This window comes from Salvelinus fontinalis, chromosome 40 (assembly GCF_029448725.1).
Source record: "Salvelinus fontinalis isolate EN_2023a chromosome 40, ASM2944872v1, whole genome shotgun sequence".
Lineage (NCBI taxonomy): Eukaryota > Metazoa > Chordata > Actinopteri > Salmoniformes > Salmonidae > Salvelinus > Salvelinus fontinalis.
In genome coordinates, this window is record NC_074704.1 from 22,855,000 (window position 1) to 22,876,184 (window position 21,185).

The 21,185-nt window shown below is 44.1% G+C and overlaps 1 protein-coding gene across 2 annotated transcripts in view; it reads left to right on the top strand.

Moving 5' to 3' along the window:
* The window catches only part of LOC129839135 (protein kinase C alpha type), a 239,135-nt gene that overhangs the window by 60,787 nt on the left and 157,163 nt on the right, over nucleotides 1-21,185 (top strand). For both annotated transcript variants that reach the window (XM_055906412.1, XM_055906413.1), the window contains exon 3: nucleotides 19,860-19,942. In XM_055906412.1, coding sequence (XP_055762387.1) covers nucleotides 19,860-19,942 — 83 coding nt within the window. The remainder of the gene's footprint in view (nucleotides 1-19,859; nucleotides 19,943-21,185) is intronic.

The following is a 21,185-nucleotide window of genomic DNA, read 5'->3' on the forward strand; positions in this document are numbered from 1 at the left end:
AATGTGGGACTATGACAGTCAATTGCAAATTAGTCTGACATAATGTCTCTTCTCACCACCGCTAATGACATGGGTGTGATTGAGAAGCTCCGAAGCGACATGCATCAAAGTCAGGGGGCGTGGTCGACAGTGCGCGCACCTCATCTCTGCTGTCACATCTAACCTGGATCGATATTTGGTTTTAATGTAGACAAGAGCACTGAATCCAGCTTCACACAAATATGAGCTGACGAAGGGTAGCCTACTATGAGTTTTACGGGGCTTTCAAGACAACTGGGAACTCGAAAAGATAAGAGGTCCAATCATGACATCAGTGATCTTTAGGTAGAGCTCTAGAAAGATGGCCAAGTTCCTGAGTTGGTAGACCGTTCAAAACTATTTTTCCCAATCGGAGCTTGAATATTTCCGAGTTCCCAGTTGTCTTGAACGCGCTGAAGTCGGAAGTCTGAGTGTAGCCTTTTTCCATGATCTAAGGGCACTCTCTTGTTAAATTGTGTCTTTTAGATTTGAATAATTTTAATTTCGAATGTCAAGGTTAACCACATTACAATGATTCTGAGATACAAAGATGCTATTATAAAAAATACAGTGCCTTTGGAAAAGTATTCAGACTTATTCCACATTATGTTAGGTTAGTCTTATTCTAAAATGGATTACATTGTTATGTTTTCCTCATCAATCTACGCACAATACCCCATAATGACAAAGCAAAAAAAAAGTTTTTTTGAAATACCTTATTTACATAAGTATTCAGACCCTTTACTCAGTACTTTGTTAAAGCACCTTTTGCATCAATTACAGCCTCGAGTCTTCTTGGGTATGACGCTACGAGCTTGGCACAACTATATTTGGGGAGTTTCTCCCATTCTTCTCTGCAGATCCTCTCAAGCTCTATCAGGTTGGATGGGGAGCATTGCTGCACAGCTATTTTCAGGTCTCTCCAGAGATGTTCGATAGGGTTCAAGTTCGGGCTCTGGCTGGCCCACTCAAGGACATTGAGACTTATCCCGAAGGTGTCATTGTCTTGGCTGTGTGCTTAGGGTCGTTGGCCTTTTGGAAGGTGAACGTTCAGCCCAGTCCGAGGTCCTGAGTGCTCTGGAGCAGGTTTTCATCAAGGATCTCTCTGTACTTTTCTCTGTTCATCTTTGTCTCAAACCTGACTAGTCTCCCAGTCCCTGCCGCTGGAAAACACCCCCACATCATGATGCTGCCACCACCATGCTTCACCGTAGGGATGGTGCCAGGTTTCCTCCAGATGTGACGCTTGGCATTCAGGCCAAAGAGTTGAATCTTGGTTTCATCAGACCAGAGAATCTTGTTTCTCATGGTCAGAGTCTTTAGGTGCCTTTTGGCAAACTCCAAGTGGGCTGTCATGTGCCTTTTACTGAGGAGTGGCTTCCGCCTGGCCATTCTATCATAAAGCACTGATTGGTGGAGTGCTGCAGAGATGGTTGTCCTTCTGGAAGCGTGTCCCATCTCCACAGAATAATTCTAGAGCTCTGTGAGAGTGACCATCGGGTTCTTGGTCACTCCCTGACCAAGGCCCTTCTCCCTTACCTTTATATAGATGTGTGTGTGTTTTCAAATCATGTCCAATCAATTGAATTTCCCACAGGTGGACTCCAATCAAGTTGTAAAAACATCTCAAGTATGATCAATGGAAACAGGATGCACCTGAGCTTGATTTTGAGTCTCATAGCAGAGTGTCTGAATACTTATGTAAATAAGCTAATTCTGTTTAAATGTTGTACAACTTTGCTAAATTCTAATAACCTGTGTTCGCTTTGTCATTATGGGGTTTTGTGTGTAGACTGCTAAGGATTTAGGTAATTCTCCCACTTCCCTATTTTATTATCAGGTGACCCCACATGGGGTCACAAACCCTAGTTTGGGAACCACTGCATTCTGTCTTTATTCTGCATGGATAATTGAAGAGAACTGTTGTGAGCAAATGTGTAGCATTAATGTTATGAACACATTTCCAGGAGTAATAAAATTACTTTAAGTTTGAATGTAGCCAAGCTCACAGGTATCTCTATACTGATTTTAAGATCTTTGTCAGATCTCCATTGACTGTTGAATAATGCCACAAATCCGTTTGCTATTCAGAAATGCTGTCTGACGTCTTCAAAGGGCTGCAGTGAGGTCAGGAGTGTGAACGGGTGTTTATCACCTCAAAGGAAGGTAGTAAACACGGTCAAAAGCATTACACACACACATATGAACACGGTCAAGATAATCTCCTCCACACACACACACACACACACACACACACACACACACACACACACACACACACACACACACATATATGAACACGGTCAAGATAATCTCCTCAACACACACACACACACACACATATATGAACACGGTCAAGATAATCTCCTCAACACACACACACACACACTCAAAAACCAATCAGATCCAAACCATCACGCGTTCAGGTTTGTGAACAGCTTCACCAAAACAAATCTATTTTCTAGACAAGGTTGGCTTGGTTCAATCAACAACAGATAATGAATTCAAATACTCCTGGAGAATTGCCTGGGGAAATTGAGTCTTCCTCCTATTCTGCTATTCCAATACTGTGAGTGGCATTACCTGTGAAAGACATTATTTGTTGCATAATTGAATTGTAATCCACGGGATAGTTGATGGATTAGGTAATGATCTCACACAGCTATACCATCTGGAGAAAAAGAAAATAGAAAAATGAACCGAGGCCATGTTCCTATTCAATGATTTTAGTGCGTGTATTCCATTGGCATAGTGGCTCAATACCTGTTGCTGTGAAACGAAGCCTGGGTATCTTTGCTACATCATAAACTGGACCATGAAGAGTCACATCGGAGCCCTTTTATGAAGGCTACTATAACGCTTTCCCAGTGACCCAGTCCCTCATAATTATCAATGATTAATGGACCCTCATAAAAGCCGGATATCAACCTGTTTCAGCTTCTCACCTTGACGTCATTGTTACCTTGGCATCATTGTTACCTTGGTCTTTGACACCATTGGCTCCCATTTGAATGGGCAGATGATTATTGCCTCTAGCCCCGCCTCCAAGTGCCCCCTGCCAGTCTTCCTTCCTACAGTTTCCATCCCCAATCAGTGCTCATTGTGTAACAAGCAGCGACTGCCTTCCGGAGACCTCCATTCTGTGTCAAGCCTCTGACGTGGCCATATGGACTGTAGAGTGTCGATTGAGTTCCGGCCAACCTCCATTTTGTGTCATGCCTCCGATCGCCTTCCGTAAGTGGCCAATGTTAAGAGTGTCAGCCGTGTTTCCCGCCAACCTCCATTCTGTGAGTGTCCTCTTTTGAGAGCCAATAACAACGTGTTGACACCATTCCAGACACCTCCGTTACAGATCAAGCCTGTAGACCTCTGTCTGTTCTCCATCGAGCTCTGATTATAACCGGTGTCATCTCCGCAAACTTCCATTGTGTGCCAAGCCTGTAAGACCCCTAATCATCTGTTGAATACTGCGGGGATTTAGTCAATAGAAGGTAATTGGCACTTTGAATGCAGAACCTGCACTCCAACAATTACTCCCAGAAAACAATGACACAACCAAAGCTAAGGCTGATCAGGAAGAGTGTATTTAAAAAAAAAAAAATATTTCACATTTATTTAACCAGGTAGGCCAGTTGAGAACAAGTTCTCATTTACAACTGCGACCTGGCCAAGATAAAGCAAAGCAGTGTGACAAAAACAACAACACAGAGTTACACATGAACAAATGTACAGTCAATAACACAATAAGAAAATCTATGTACAGTGTGTGCAAATGTAAAAGAGTAGGGAGGTAAGGCAATATAGAGGCGAAATAATTACAATTTAGCATTAACACTGGAGTGATAGATGTGCAAGTAGAGATACTGGGGTGCAAAAGAGTCAGAGGATAAGTAACAATATGGGGATGAGGTAGTTGGGTGTGCTATTTACAGATGGGCTGTGTACAGGTACAGTGATCGGTACGCTGCTATAACAGCTGATGTTTAGAGAGGGAGAGAAGACTCCAGCTTCAGTGATTTTTGCAATTCGTTCCAATCATTGGCAGCAGAGAACTGGAAGGAAAGGCGGCCAAAGTAAGTGTTATCTTTGGGGGTGACCAGTGAGATATATCTGCTGGAGCGTGTGCTACGGGTGGGTGTTGCTATGGTGACCAGTGAGCTGAGATAAGGCGGGGCTTTACCTAGCGTAGACTTATCAATAACCTGGAGCCAGTGGGTTTGGTGACGAATATGTAGTGAGGGCCAACCAACGAGAGCATACAGGTCGCAGTGGTGGGTAGTATATGGGGCTTTAGTGACAAAACGGATGGCACGGTGATAGACTACATCCAATTTGCTGAGTAGAGTGTTGGAGGCTATTTTGTAAATGACATCGCCAAAGTCAAGGATCGGTAGGATGGTCAGTTTTACGAGGGTATGTTTGGCAGCATGAGTGAAGGAGGCTTTGTTTGCAAAATAGGAAGCCGATTCCAGATTTAATTTTGGATTGGAGATGCTTAATGTGAGTCTGCAGGAGAGTGTACAGTATAGCCAGACACCTAGGTATTTGTAGATGTCCACATATAAGTCCAGAACCGTCCAGAGTAGTGATGCTAGTCAGACGGAAGGGTGCGGGCAGCAATCGGTTGAAGAGCATGCATTTATTTTTACTTGCATTTAAGAGCAGTTGGAGGCCACGGAAGGAGTGTTGTATGGCATTGAAGCTCATCTGGAGGTTTGTTAGCACAGTGTCCAAAGAAGGGCCAGAGGTACACAGAATGGTGTCGTCTGCGTAGAGGTGGATCAGAGAATCACCAGCAGCAAGAGCGACATCATTGATATATACAGAGAAACGAGTCGGAAAAGAGAGCCCGAGAATTTAACCCTGTGGCTCCCCATAGAAACTGCCAGAGGTCCGGACAACAGGCCCTCCGATTTGACACACTGAACTCTATCTGAGAAGTAGTTGGTGAACCAGGCGAGGCAGTCATTTGAGAAACCAAGGCTGTTGAGTCTGCCGATAAGAATACGGTGATTGACAGAGTCGAAAGCCTTGGCCAGGTCGATGAAGATGGCTGCATAGTACCGTCTTTTATCGTTAGTGGTTATGATATCGTTTAGGACCTTGAGTGTGGCTGAGGTGCACACATGACCAGCTCTGAAACCAGATTGCATAGTGGAGAAGGTACGGTGGGATTCGAAATGGTCGGTGATCTGTTTGTTAACTTGGCTTTCGAAGATTTTAGAATGGATATAGGTCTGTAAACAGTTTGGGTCTAGAGTGTCTCCCCCTTTGAAGAAGGGGATGACCACGGCAGCTTTCCAATCTTTAGGGATCTCAGACGATACAAAAGAGAGGTTGAACAGGCTAGTAATAGGGGTTGCAACAATTTTGGCTGATAATTTTAGGAAGAGGGGGTCCAGATTGTCTAGCCCAGCTGATTTGTAGGGCTCCAGATTTTGCAACTCTTTCAGAACATCAGCTGTCTGGATTTGGGTAAAAGAGAAGCGGTGGGGGAACAAAAAAGGTGTCAATGGAACAAAAAGGGTAGCTAAAGTCATTAGGTCTCCTTGACTGAGTAACTATTGGTGATATGGATGACCGCAAGGGACCAGTGCAATGCAGAAAGGGTGTTCAAGAGATGGTCTCAATTCCCAATGGATGATGTCTTCCTTTCAGCTCAAATGTGTGTATTGAGTGGAGTGTCCTTCATGGTTTTGAAAAGACTGAGTCGTGTTCCCTGACAGGTGAAAATCACTTCCCTGCACCACTGTTGTACCTGGCTGTCATCGTGACCATGGGCTCTATAATACCCATAGTGCAAGAGGAGGTCCATGTCTCCTCTTTGTGAAGACAGAACACTGATGACAGCGGAAGGCAATCATCACACACGTGCATTCATGCACATACACGTGTGCGCGCGCGCACACACACACACACACACACACACACCTCTGTTCTCGCCCTTCCACCCTGGGCTACTGATGGAGCTTGGGAGATATAATCATAAGAAATTAAAGATTATTATTTATTTATTTTTCCACCTTTATTTAACCAGGTAGGCTAGTTGAGAACAAGTTCTCATTTGCAACTGCGACCTGGCCAAGATAAAGCATAGCAGTGTGAACAGACAACAACACAGAGTTACACATGGAGTAAACAATAAACAAGTCAATAACATGGTAGAAAAAAGAGAATCTATATACAATGTGTGCAGAAGGCATGAGGTAGGCAATAAATCGAGTAATTACAATTTAGCAGATTAACACTGGAGTGATAAATCATCAGATGATCATGTGCAAGAAGAGATACTGGTGTGCAAAAGAGCAGAAAAGTAAATAAATAAAAGCAGTATGGGGGGTGAGGTAGGTAAATTGGGTGGGTAGTTTACAGATGGACTATGTACAGCTGCAGCGATCGGTTAGCTGCTCGGATAGCAGATTTTTAAAGTTGTTGAGGAAGATAAAAGTCTCCAACTTCAGAGATTTTTGCAATTCGTTCCAGTCGCAGGCAGCAGAGAACTGGAAGGAAAGGCGTCCAAATTAGGTTTTGGCTTTAGGGATGATCAGTGAGATACACCTGCTGGAGCGCGTGCTACGGGTGGGTGTAGCCATCGTGACCAGTGAACTGAGATAAGGCGGCACTTTACCTAGCATAGCCTTGTAGATTTACATTTACATTTACATTTAAGTCATTTAGCAGACGCTCTTATCCAGAGCGACTTACAAATTGGTGCATTCACCTTATGACATCCAGTGGAACAGCCACTTTACAATAGTGCATCTAGATCTTTTAAGGGGGGGGGGGGGGGGGGGGGGGGGGCAGAAGGATTGCTTTATCCTATCCTAGGTATTCCTTGAAGAGGTGGGGTTTCAGGTGTCTCCGGAAGGTGGTGATTGACTCCGCTGTCCTGGCGTCGTGAGGGAGTTTGTTCCACCATTGGGGTGCCAGAGCAGCGAACAGTTTTGACTGGGCTGAGCGGGAACTGTACTTCCTCAGTGGTAGGGAGGCGAGCAGGCCAGAGGTGGCCTGCTCGCCTCCCTACCACTGAGGAAGTACAGTAGATGACCTGGAGCCAGTGGGTCTGACGACGAACATGTAGCGAGGGCCAGCCGACTAGGGCATACAGGTCGCAGTGGTGGGTCGTATAAGGTGCTTTAGTAACAAAACGGATGGCACTGTGATAGACTGCATCCAGTTTGCTGAGTAGAGTATTGGAAGCTATTTTGTAGATGACATCGCCGAAGTCGAGGATCGGTAGGATAGTCAGTTTTACTAGGGTAAGTTTGGCGGCGTGAGTGAAGGAGGCTTTGTTACGGAATAGAAAGCCGACTCTAGATTTGATTTTGGATTGGAGATGTTTGATATGAGTCTGGAAGGAGAGTTTGCAGTCTAGCCAGACACCTAGGTACTTATAGATGTCCACATATTCTAGGTCGGAACCGTCCAGGGTGGTGATGCTAGTCGGGCGTGCAGGTGCAGGCAGCGAACGGTTGAAAAGCATGCATTTGGTTTTACTAGCGTTTAAGAGCAGTTGGAGGCCACGGAAGGAGTGTTGTATGGCATTGAAGCTCGTTTGGAGGTTAGATAGCACAGTGTCCAAGGAAGGGCCGGAAGTGTACAGAATGGTGTCGTCTGCATAGAGGTGGATCAGGGATTCGCACGCAGCAAGAGCAACATCATTTATGTATACAGAGAAAAGAGTCGGCCCGAGAATTGAACCCTGTGGTACCCCCATAGAGACTGCCAGAGGACCGGACAACATGCCCTCCGATTTGACACACTGAACTCTGTCTGCAAAGTAGTTGGTGAACCAGGCAAGGCAGTTATTAGAAAAACCGAGGATACTGAGTCTGCCGATAAGAATATGATACTGTCATTATTGCCCTTACTGTGCTTGTTCCCTTGGAAACAGACGACCCTTTCCCTGCACGAAGGGGTCCCTCCCTCTCTCCCCTTGGCTTGGTTTTTTCAAGGCAGTAGACACTGGCTGTACAGGACAAGAGCCTTCCAAACAGGGCTCTGTTTTGAGCTGTTCTCAACTAGCGATAATGTGGTATACGCTGTTAACTTGTAAAGGCACTCAAATAACCGTGACTACTTGTTGAGTTTCAACAGCACTTGTAGTGTTGATGATTATGTGTGTGTACAGTATGCATGTGTGTAGTCCTTTACATTCGTACCTGAATACGGGTTGAAAATGGCTAATAAGAACCTAAATTGGAACACAGTGGCTGCACAATAACATGTTATACATGACGTCAGCGCTATGGCTCCGCGCTTCCCGGCGCTGTATGGGTTTTGACTGGCATCTTACTTCATAACTTAGCTAGTCGTGTTGGCAATAGAACAAGCTTTCAAATCATGCTCACCTGATCCAGATTGCGATTTATAATGGAGCGTTTTTGGGGATTGTGTAAACACCAACGGTGATTTGTGTGATGACGAGGATGCGGAGTTGTGTTCCTCAACGGCACGGCTACTGTAGCAGAGCTCCAAAAAAAGTACCTTAAAGTTGACGACTTTTTTTTTTAAATTTTGAAATTGCTTCAAACTGTGCATACTTCATTTTTTTGGTCTTATGTTGCACCTACCCCACATTTCTCCAGGAATAGTCTTCTCATGTTGCTGAATGTATCCAGAGTATTTTCAGATTTTCGTCATCAACAAATGCGGCGAAAAACGTACGGTGAATGTAAAATGCACATCAAATCAACAGCGTAATGTTCGGATTCAGTTGTCAGGTGAACGGTTGTGTCCTCACCTTTTTGATCCAATCATCTTCCCATAATCTCCAAACTGTTCTCTTTCAATTGCTACCATGGTTATGCATATGCTTTTCATATTACTTCTGTTGCAAACATTTCAATTTAGCCCTATCCGTATAGGCCCAGTTCCATGAGTGTAAAGGGTTAACTGTCTGTTATGTGTGTGTGGTCCAGTTACAGAACAGACTAGAACCCTACGGGGACACAGCTGTGGATGTGAGTGTGTCCATTTGTCTCTCTTGTCTTTCTTGGTGCACAAGAAAGAAGTGACTCTCACCCAGCCCAGATCACCCAAGTGTGACTAAACCCCTACCCAAGCCGCCTAAAGCCTCCCTTGAAATCAGATTAAACTCCTTTCCTCCCTCTCTTCTCTACTCACCACCAGGCACTGAGGAATTCCCCTGAGCAGAAGACTTACTAGCCTCCTCTTTGGTGGAATTACATTTAGGGGGAAAATGTAGCAGTTCCTCCATTTCCCTCACGAAACCTCTGCTAGCCCCGACTGAGTCTCCAGTGACTAAACTAAGCTGCTCTGAGATTAATCACAGTTCCCACCCTACTAACCTCCACCAGGGCTGTGTTCAGGAGGCACGAAGCGGAAGAAAACATCATGCAACACTTTGCCATAATTAAACACGACACAGATTTTTCAGTACAGTGGGTGGAGAGGGAGAGCATTGTACAGTGTAGGGAGCTAGTTGGTTAACACTGAGCTGGAATTATGAGCCCTTACTTACTGTCTGAATGAGTAATGACAAACCTGCCATGACAAATCTAAATCCTTTCACAGTTGCTGCAAACATTGATCATACAGGAAGCTAGTTGGTTTTATTTGTATTTATTTTATTTAACCTTTATTTAAGTAGGCAAGTCAGTTAAGAACAAATTCTTATTTACGATGACGGCCTACACTGGCCAAACCCAGACGCCGCCCTACGGGACTCCCAATCACGGCCGGTTGTGATACAGCCTGGATTCAAACCAGGGTGTCTGCAGTGACACCTCTAGTACTGAGATGCAGTGCCTTAGACCTCTGCGCCACTCGGGAACACTGTGTAAGGACCCCTTACGTCTCTGAATGAGTAATGACATGACGTCATAAACCTGACATGACAAGCCTAAACCCCGTTCATGGATTTCACACTGAATGACATGACGTCATAAACCTGACATGACAAGCCTAAACCCCATTCATGGATTTCACACTGAATGACATGACAAATGTAAACGCATTCACATCAGCCAATGCTTGATGACCATCACATAAGCAATATTATAGTCAAGCCCACTCGAACACTTCACGACAATGGAGCTGTATAGTATGCCATAACCAGGCTTAGCCTGCCATGAATGGTTATGCCCTACCGTCCATGTTATATGATGCATAGTGTATGGGTTGTATGATGCATATTGTATGGGTTGTATGATGCATATTGTATGGGTTGTATGGTGCATATTGTATGGGTTGTATGATGCATATTGTATGGGTTGTATGATGCATAGTGTATGGGTTGTATGATGCATATTGTATGGGTTGTATGATGCATATTGTATGGGTTGTATGGTGCATATTGTATGGGTTGTATGGTGCATATTGTATGGGTTGTATGGTGCATATTGTATGGGTTGTATGATGCATATTGTATGGGTTGTATGATGCATAGTGTATGGGTTGTATGATGCATATTGTATGGGTTGTATGATGCATATTGTATGGGTTGTATGATGCATATTGTATGGGTTGTATGATGCATATTGTATGGGTTGTATGATGCATAGTGTATGGGTTGTATGATGCATAGTGTATGGGTTGTATGGTGCATATTGTATGGGTTGTATGATGCATATTGTATGGGTTGTATGATGCATAGTGTATGGGTTGTATGATGCATATTGTATGGGTTGTATGATGCATATTGTATGGGTTGTATGATGCATAGTGTATGGGTTGTATGATGCATAGTGTATGGGTTGTATGATGCATAGTGTATGGGTTGTATGATGCATAGTGTATGGGTTGTATGATGCATAGTGTATGGGTTGTATGATGCATAGTGTATGGGTTGTATGGTGCATAGTGTATGGGTTGTATGGTGCATAGTGTATGGGTTGTATGGTGCATAGTGTATGGGTTGTATGATGCATAGTGTATGGGTTGTATGATGCATAGTGTATGGGTTGTATGATGCATAGTGTATGGGTTGTATGGTGCATAGTGTATGGGTTGTATGGTGCATAGTGTATGGGTTGTATGATGCATAGTGTATGGGTTGTATGATGCATAGTGTATGGGTTGTATGATGCATAGTGTATGGGTTGTATGATGCATAGTGTATGGGTTGTATGATGCATATTGTATGGGTTGTATGATGCATAGTGTATGGGTTGTATGATGCATAGTGTATGGGTTGTATGGTGCATAGGTAAGAGGAAGCTGCAGTAGTTCTGGGTTGTAAAAGTCACTGCTGAAGCTATGCTTCGCTCTAACAGACCTACTATTTCAGCTTTATGACCCAAACGCCAAAGAGTTTTATTGCAGATGAAAACTAGGGAAAGCTACATTCCACATACTGATAGAGAGCTTTATTGTTTTATTGTAATTACCCATCGAACAAGCTGCTGAGAAATCTGTTTGGGAGATATCTGATTAAATACCTACTGCGGTCCATAAGAGGGAGTAGTATGTCATTTTATGTTGATATATTATGTTGTAAAGTAAGACTAGTGGAAATTCATGATTCTCAGTGAGTATGACTTCATCCCACAGTAGATTATAGGTTTTCATTAAGAAGCTGAACATACAGAGTGATATGCATTATGAGTGTTGATGCAGAAAATAGCTGGAGGGAGACTGGATCTATCCAACATAATTCGTTGTTACAAACTTGATCGAGAATTAAAGGCCCCATGCGGTCAAAAACGTGATTTCCTGTGTTTTTATATATATATATATCCACACTATGATGTTGGAATAATACTGTGATATTGTGAAAATGATGTTAATGCCCTTGTCGTGTAAGAGCTGTTTGGAAAGAAAAGCGGCTGAAATTTCATCCTGTTTTGGTGGGATGGATTTTTGGCCTGCCTGGTGACATCGCCAGGTGATAAATTAGTTGATAGACCAATAAGAAAGAGAGTTCCAAACCTCTCTGCCAATAACAGTTTTCAGTTTCCCCTTCCCCACTCAGACCACTCCCAGACAATCCTAGCAAAATAATTTCTTGAGAAATGCACTTTGCGAAGAAGCTATTTTTGATTGTTTTCAAATAGTCAAAAATAATCACAGTAAGGTACTTAACTTCTGGGTAACAATTATCTGATATTGCGATAGAAAAAGGCTGCATTGGACCTATAAGTATGATCTGAAAGCACCGATCAGAGAGATTTATGCGGATAACAGACACTTATTAATTCATCTACACTATTACAACCTCTAAGATGGCCAAGCCAAATCTATAACCTATCGCTTCTTCTCCACAACATTTTTGTTTCCCATTTAAAACAGAAATATTGGAGTTGGCCAGGCTTGAGGGGGAATCAATCACACAACGCAATAATGTCTGAATGAATTTATTTCTCCAGTTTTAGAGCTCCTCCACGACGTTACTCAACATGAAGGATGGTTACTCCCTCTGTCATCCACTCAGGCCCTGGTTTATATTATATCAGAGAGGAGCAGATTTGGGGAAACATTGCCACCTCTGGATCTGTGAGTTTATGATGTTACTATAACCTAACCGCTGACAGCCTTCATTATTATTCCCATCATTATTATCCTTACTTTCATCATAATTATTATTATCACCACCATTTGTGTCGTTATCGTTGCTATGGTGATCATAATCGTTGTCGTCATTGTTCTTAATGGTTGTGGTTTCGCCGTATTGCAATGAAAATTATTAGAGATAATAGGCACTTGAGGCCATAATACGCACCGCACTAAATAAAATATAACCAATTTGGTTCTCTTAGAGTTACTGTATGATTTGAAAATGATTTTTAGGTCCCATTTAGCTGAGTGCTCTGCATTATTGTGCCTAGTGTTTCAGTGTTTTGGGACTTTCCTTATTTATGGCTTTTCTGGTTGGTTTATGATGCAAGCAGCATTCTATCAATGTGACTTCCCTCCTATCCCCTGTCTCCTCCACCCACCCTCTGACTATCCATGTCTGGGTCGAGGTTGATTCACTGCCACATCGATTGGAGGTTGTCTCCAGACTCCCTCTCTCCCTGGTGTGGTGACTGACTGTCCTACTCCCCTGTCCTTGACTTCTCCTCAGTCTCTTTGGCGTGACATGGAAGACCTGACAGTCGGGTTAGAGGCAGGGCGCTCTGCTCTTAGACACCTTCTCTTGTTCGCCTCTCAAGAGCACTTCACACCCTAACCGAGAGACACTGAGACACACAGAAGTGACTATCAGGCACTTTAGCTGGAGTTCAGTATACTTGTATTTAGAGGCTCACCTCACCATTAGAACCAGGACTTTTGTGCAACTTAAAGGGTGCTTATTGTAAATCAATAGAATTATTGCAATTACGCTTGTCATGGTCAAGCTCACCCAATGTTCTAACTAAAAGTACATAGACCAACAACTAAAAACATGCTGCCTCGTACCGGCAGTTTTCAACATCTGTGTCTTCATGTTCCTCATACGCAGCTAACTGTTCTAAACAGTTCATGATCATTAACAGTAGAGTGACTAAGCCGAAGTGACGTTGAACAGCCTGTGGTGAGAGCCGGCAATGGGATGCCTTGCTTGCGATTCCTACACCCCCCCCCCCCCCCGCAATCGTATTATTTTGACACATATTCTGACGCATACTTAATCATCAAGTCAATGTGCTGATGTCTACATATCTTGATCACGTATTCCAGATCCCGAACACATTCCCATTCTCGAATCCATCTCAATCCTCATTCCACAGCCGTGAATGACAGAAACGAACGTATTTTGAATTGCAACCATTCGCCATGACATGAGCATGGTTTGATTTGAGTCGGGAACAACGGCAGGGAAAGAGAGACATTATCATTCAGGAAATAATCCCTTGTTCTGCTGCCGGAGGGGTGTTTGAAGATGTAATAAGTATTTATTGTAAAATCCACATTACACTGTGGCCCCTCCATAATTCATGGTGCCCTCAGTGTGAAATAATGAGATCACAGTGAGACCCTTCATTAAAAGTCAACATGACATTTTCTCTCTGCTCTTCTAAAGCCGTTTTCACCGCCTCACTTACTTCTCCTTTTCCATTAGAGAGCAAAGCCTTTTGAAACCTCACCAAGTCGTACAAAGTCTTGCTATCTTTTTGACGCCGTTATTTCTGATCCAGCTACAGCCTAAAAGTGATGTTTACCGTTGTTAAAGGGATAGATCACCCAAATTTCAAAAATGACATGTTGATTTCCTTACCCTGTAAGCAGTCTATGGACAAGGTTTGACATCAATCCATGCTTTGGTTAAGTTTCCCTGGCACTGTTTCCAAATGCTCAAAATTATAATATTGGTACCGTGACTCCCATTCGAGTCACAGTACAGATATAAGCATTTTTCGCGCATCATGTTCACGTGACTTTGTTGAGCTTCACAACCAATTTGAGATACTTTCGGAGGGTTTGGACATGTTGCACAAAACATGCTAATAATGCTACCAGGACTAATAATGCTACCAGGACTAATAATGCTACCAGGACTAATAACGCTACCAGGACTAATAATGCTACCAGGACTAATAACGCTACCAGGACTAATAATGCTACCAGGACTAATAACGCTACCAGGACTAATAACGCTGCCAGGACTAATAACGCTGCCAGGACTAATAATGCTACCAGGACTAATAACGCTACCAGGACTAATAACGCTGCCAGGACTAATAACGCTACCAGGACTAATAACGCTACCAGGACTAATAATGCTACCAGGACTAATAACGCTGCCAGGACTAATAACACTACCAGGACTAATAACGCTACCAGGACTAATAATGCTACCAGGACTAATAACGCTGCCAGGACTAATAACGCTGCCAGGACTAATAACACTACCAGGACTAATAACGCTACCAGGACTAATAATGCTACCAGGACTAATAACGCTGCCAGGACTAATAACGCTGCCAGGACTAATAACACTACCAGGACTAATAACGCTACCAAGACTAATAACACTACCAGGACTAATAACGCTGCCAGGACTAATAACGCTACCAGGACTAATAACACTACCAGGACTAATAACGCTACCAAGACTAATAACGCTACCAGGACTAATAACACTACCAGGACTAATAACACTACCAGGACTAATAACGCTACCAGGACTAATAACGCTGCCAGGACTAATAACGCTGCCAGGACTAATAACGCTACCAGGACTAATAACGCTGCCAGGACTAATAACGCTGCCAGGACTAATAACGCTACCAGGACTAATAACGCTACCAGGACTAATAACGCTACCAGGACTAATAACGCTGCCAGGACTAATAACGCTGCCAGGACTAATAACGCTACCAGGACTAATAACGCTACCAAGACTAATAACGCTACCAGGACTAATAACGCTGCCAGGACTAATAACGCTACCAGGACTAATAACGCTACCAGGACTAATAACGCTACCAAGACTAATAACACTACCAGGACTAATAACACTACCAGGACTAATAACGCTGCCAGGACTAATAACGCTACCAGGACTAATAACACTACCAGGACTAATAACGCTACCAGGACTAATAACGCTACCAGGACTAATAACGCTACCAAGACTAATAACGCTACCAGGACTAATAACGCTACCAGGACTAATAACGCTACCAGGACTAATAACGCTACCAAGACTAATAACACTACCAGGACTAATAACGCTGCCAGGACTAATAACGCTACCAGGACTAATAACGCTACCAGGACTAATAACGCTACCAGGACTAATAACGCTACCAGGACTAATAACGCTACCAGGACTAATAACGCTACCAGGACTAATAACGCTACCAAGACTAATAACACTACCAGGACTAATAACGCTGCCAGGACTAATAACGCTACCAAGACTAATAACGCTACCAGGACTAATAACGCTACCAGGACTAATAACGCTGCCAGGACTAATAACGCTACCAGGACTAATAACGCTGCCAGGACTAATAACGCTGCCAGGACTAATAACGCTGCCAGGACTAATAACGCTGCCAGGACTAATAACGCTGCCAGGACTAATAACGCTGCCAGGACTAATAACGCTGCCAGGACTAATAACGCTGCCAGGACTAATAACGCTGCCAGGACTAATAACGCTGCCAGGACTAATAACGCTGCCAGGACTAATAACGCTGCCAGGACTAATAACGCTGCCAGGACTAATAACGCTGCCAGGACTAATAACGCTGCCAGGACTAATAACGCTGCCAGGACTAATAACGCTGCCAGGACTAATAACGCTGCCAGGACTAATAACGCTGCCAGGACTAATAACGCTGCCAGGACTAATAACGCTGCCAGGACTAATAACGCTGCCAGGACTAATAACGCTGCCAGGACTAATAACGCTGCCAGGACTAATAACGCTGCCAGGACTAATAACGCTGCCAGGACTAATAACGCTGCCAGGACTAATAACGCTGCCAGGACTAATAACGCTGCCAGGACTAATAACGCTGCCAGGACTAATAACGCTGCCAGGACTAATAACGCTGCCAGGACTAATAACGCTGCCAGGACTAATAACGCTGCCAGGACTAATAACGCTGCCAGGACTAATAACGCTGCCAGGACTAATAACGCTGCCAGGACTAATAACGCTACCAGGACTAATAACGCTACCAGGATGGGATTTGTGCCAGGGAAATAAACCCAAAGCATGGCTTGCTGTCATGCCTTGTCCATAGACTGCTTACAGGGTAAGGAAACCAATGTGTCATTTTGTAATTTGCTTGACCTATCCCTTTAACTGTATTTCTTGTTCTGATCCAAGTGCAGTCCTGCAAATCCACCACTTTATCCACATTGCTCCTGATCCAGGAACTGTATAGTGATTCACAGCCATTGAGAGTTTCACTGATCCAAGATCAGCCATTGCGTGCTCAGCTCATCCTTTCTCATGGAACCGTGAAACCCTGATTTAATAAGGTCCTGCTATTAGATTTTAATCGTCACTCAATACAGTCCCACTGTATTTACAAGTCTACAAAGTGGATCCCATTAACCTATGGCAACAGTGCAGTTGCATTAAGGCTTGTCTGTTCTTTAGGCCCCTAATGAAACTGTTGCTCCAACATGGCGGTGGTGATGGAGCAGTGGTGAAGCCCTAAGTGCTCCTTTCGGCCTGTTGGAGAACAGTGGGTCTAGTTTCACCGGCAGATATCCCCTCTAATAAGGACACTAGGGCCTGAATCCATGGACACGCAGCCGTAACCTCTTCCATCTTCAGCCTTCCGCCCTTTGACCTATCTCTTTCAACCACTAGCGAGGAAAGTGGCCCCTTCCAGAAACTCTAATAAAGAAACTATCACTTCAGGGCAGGTTATAGGTTGGGTCAAGTTTTTTTTATTATTATTATTATTTATTTTTTTATACAGTCTTAGCTGAACTGCAATGTTCCCTATTGTTCTGAATGACCCAATTTCTTCTGGAGCAGCAGGTTCCTCTAAAGTGGTCCTAAAAATACATACAATAAAGGCACTTCTCAGAGCAGTGTGGGACTGAAATAGAATAGACGTCGACTGAATTGCTGCGAGACTTTAGCCTGTCTAGTGGGTCTCATTATTATGGACGTTTTTAATGCCGCAGAGAGACCATAGTTCACCTCTTCCTTCCTTCCGCATTTATTAGAGATTCCAGACCGCTGTACATCTCTCTGACTGCCGGGGCCTGACAGTGCACTGTCTTCCTTCTCGGCCTCACAGCAAGTTGCGCCACGCAAATTAGAATTGTCTACCTACTGTACATCGTTACGTGCCGTGATTCAGAAACCAAATAATTGCGAATGGGGGATAGAATTTGAGCGATCACTTTAATTGCGTGTTGGTTTGTTGCGACCATACTCACTGTTTACTCGCTTATAGCACTCTGTGGCGTCATGTGGCAGTTCGTAACGATCTATCGGGGTAAATGGATGCTTCAGACCATTTGCCGGCTGTACTGCAGACTTATGGCAGTTAGTCATTAATCATTTGGCTTTACGGCGTGACGGCTGTGGTAATACGAGTTATGGGTTGTGGTCTCGCGGGGGTATTGACTGGTGTGGACAAGCCGGTATGTCAAGGGTGAGATGGGCCGGGGTTGTTGATATTCATTTGGCCATCGTTAATGTTGATGTGAACGTGAGACGTTTGGCCTTGATGCTTACTGTCTTTCAGCCAGATCAGACTTCCTGAATAAATGTAGGCCCAGCCGATGCTCAGCTAGGCTGGTTGTGTTGGTCAGTAGGCCTATATGTTGGTTTGAAAGATAAAATAAGCTTAGCTTTGAGTGGGCACATTGCACCCTTCTACTTAGAATTGAGTGAAAATTGCTACGACAGAAACTGTGATAATGATGTAAAAAAAAGTCTTTAGTACATTGTTACCCACCCTCTCACCGTCTGCTACTATAATGTAGCCTACATGTTGATATTGAGTAATTGGGTCATGAAAAGGTCAAAGGGGTAACAATTACTAGTGGTAGCTGTTAACTGCGGTGCATCTCTGAACATCAATACTATTGAACATCAGCACAGAAGGCAATTGAGTTTGGTTGGGCCTGTGAGAGCCAGGGATATAGAGATATGTACTGAACGAAAGTATAAATGCAACAATTTTACTGAGTTACAGATCATAAGGAAATCAGTCAATTGAAATTCATTAGGTCCTAATCTATGGATTTCAAATGACTGGGCAGGGGCGCAGCCATGGGTGGGCCTGTGAGGGCATAGGCCCACCAACTTGGGAGCCAGGCCCACCCACCGGGGAGCCTGACCCAGCCATTCAGAATTCATTTTTCCCAACAAAAGGGATTTATTACAGACAGAAATACTCCTCAGTTTCATCAGCTCTCCGGGTGGCTGGTCTCAGACGATCCCGCAGGTGAAGAAGCCAGATGTGGAGGTCCTGGGCTGGCGTGGTTACACGTGGTTGTGAGGCCGGTTGGGCGTACTGCCAAATTCTCTAAAACGACGTTGGAGGTGGCTTATGGTAGAGCAATTAACATTCAATTCTTTGGCAACTGTTCTGGTGTCCATTCCTGCAATCAGCATGCCAATTGCACACTTCCTTAAAACTTGAGACATCTCTGGGGTTGTGTGACAAAACTGCATGTTTCAGAATGGCCTTTTATGGTCCCCTATGTAATGATCATGCTGTTTAATCAGCTTCTTGATATGCCAGACCTATCAGGTGGATGGATTGTCTTGGCAAAGGAGAAATGCTCACTAACAGGGATGTAAACAAATTTGAGCCCAACATTTTAGAGAAACAAGCTTTTTGTGCATATGGAACATTTCTGTAATATTTTTATTTCAGCTCATGAAACATGGGACCAACACTTTACATGTTGAGCTTACATTTTTGTTCAGTAAACTATAGTTTGGAGAGATGGAAAGAGATACAAAAGATATAGCTACAATTCTGAGAGATCTATAGGCTAAAAGACAGCAATCTGTAGCCAAGCTAAAAGACAGAGCCTTCAGAGACTATCTATTATTCAAGCAGCCAATACACTCAGCTCCACCACCACTATTATCCCCCAGTGTCTGAGCTCAGCTCGGTTTCCAATGTGGTGCTAGTGTAGCCACACACTGGGTGTACTCAATGAGGCTGTGAGAATGCCGTGCCGTTGTGTGTGCGCCTGTAAGGCCTGCGAGACAGTGAGGAGGTAGTGGTACAGTACTTTGGCTGCCGTAGGCTGTACAAACCATCTGGAGAGATGATTAGCCAGACCTTGTTTTTTCCCCCCTCTGCTCTTGGTGGTGTCTGTTCTATGTCTTGCAAGACTTCAGGCTAATTTAGATCTGCTAAAGCTATGATACAGTAAAACAGATCAACTTGTCTCACTCTTCTTCTCTCTCTCTCTCTCTCTCTCTCTCTCTCTCTCTCTCTCTCTCTCTGCAGTTTGCTGTTTCGTGGTCCACAAGAGGTGCCATGAGTTTGTCACGTTCTGCTGCCCCGGTGCGGATAAGGGTCCCGACACAGACGTAAGTAGCCGTACCCCACCCTCTACCCCTCATGTTCTCACCGCCTCTCCACTCTTAGGGTCCCTAAGCTTCTGTCAATGTACCTCTCCCAAAACGCACCCCTAGCGAAAGGGGGCACCGCCAAGGCACATCTCTTCTAAGGTTGCGTCCCAAATGGCACCCTATTACCATATAGTGTATAGCTATGTTGGTATAGGGTGCATTTTGGGACGCAGGCTAAGTATATGGTTACTTTTAAAGTGACAGCCTTGCGGGACGACGGACCATACGTCCTTGTCTCTTTCACCGGGGCTGATCATTAAGGAAGAAGAATGAGTCTGCTCCTTGTTTGACAAGAGATCATTGTGTGTGGAGGCCCAAAGCTGTAGTATCATACATCACCTTGCTCTGTGTATTGGGAGGCCAGTCAGGCTAGTGTTTTTGGCTTGAAGTTGTAGGAATTTAATTTCGGCGTTCTTTGGTTTGGTATCATAAAGAAGTTGGCTCTGTACTCTACTTTCAAACACCTGACAATAACTTTCCATTTTAAAATGGTGCGTTTTGAAATGGAAATAAACAAAAATGACTCCCCGTTTCAGTGTTTAATTTTCTCAATTTGATCCCTAATGAACGCAACCGGTCACTTTAAATTCAGTGACTTTGGACACGTCTGCTTTAATCTCTCACCCTGGCGGGGGGTCGGATAATGAACACCGTGCCCAGGACAGGGCTCACTGGATGAATCATATCAGCTGATGGCCAGCTTACCTCGTTTCACCTCAATATACCTAATTTTATCTTCCCGAAGGGTCACTTTGTCCCAGTCATTGTCACTCGAGGACACTTCCAGGTCCACTCCAAAGCACTCAGATGTGTTCACTCGTTTACTCCCTGTTAAGAGCTGGTACATGGGGGAGATCCCCCATGATTGACCCCAGTAGTCTAAATACATGACAACCCACACCAGTGTCATACTTGGCGGTGAGGAAATCCCGCTATGCCCTCAGACAAACCATCAAACAAGCAAAGCGTCAATACAGGATTAAGATTGAATCCTACTACACCGGCTCTGAAGCTCGTTGGATGTGGCAGGGCTTGAAAACTATTACAGATTACAAAGGGAAACCCAGACGCGAGCTGCCCAGTGACGCGAGCCTACTAGACAAGCTAAATACCCTTTTATGCTCGCTTCGAGGCAAGCACCACTGAAGCATGCACGAGAGCACCAGCTGTTCTGGATGACTGTGTGATAACGCTCTCGGTA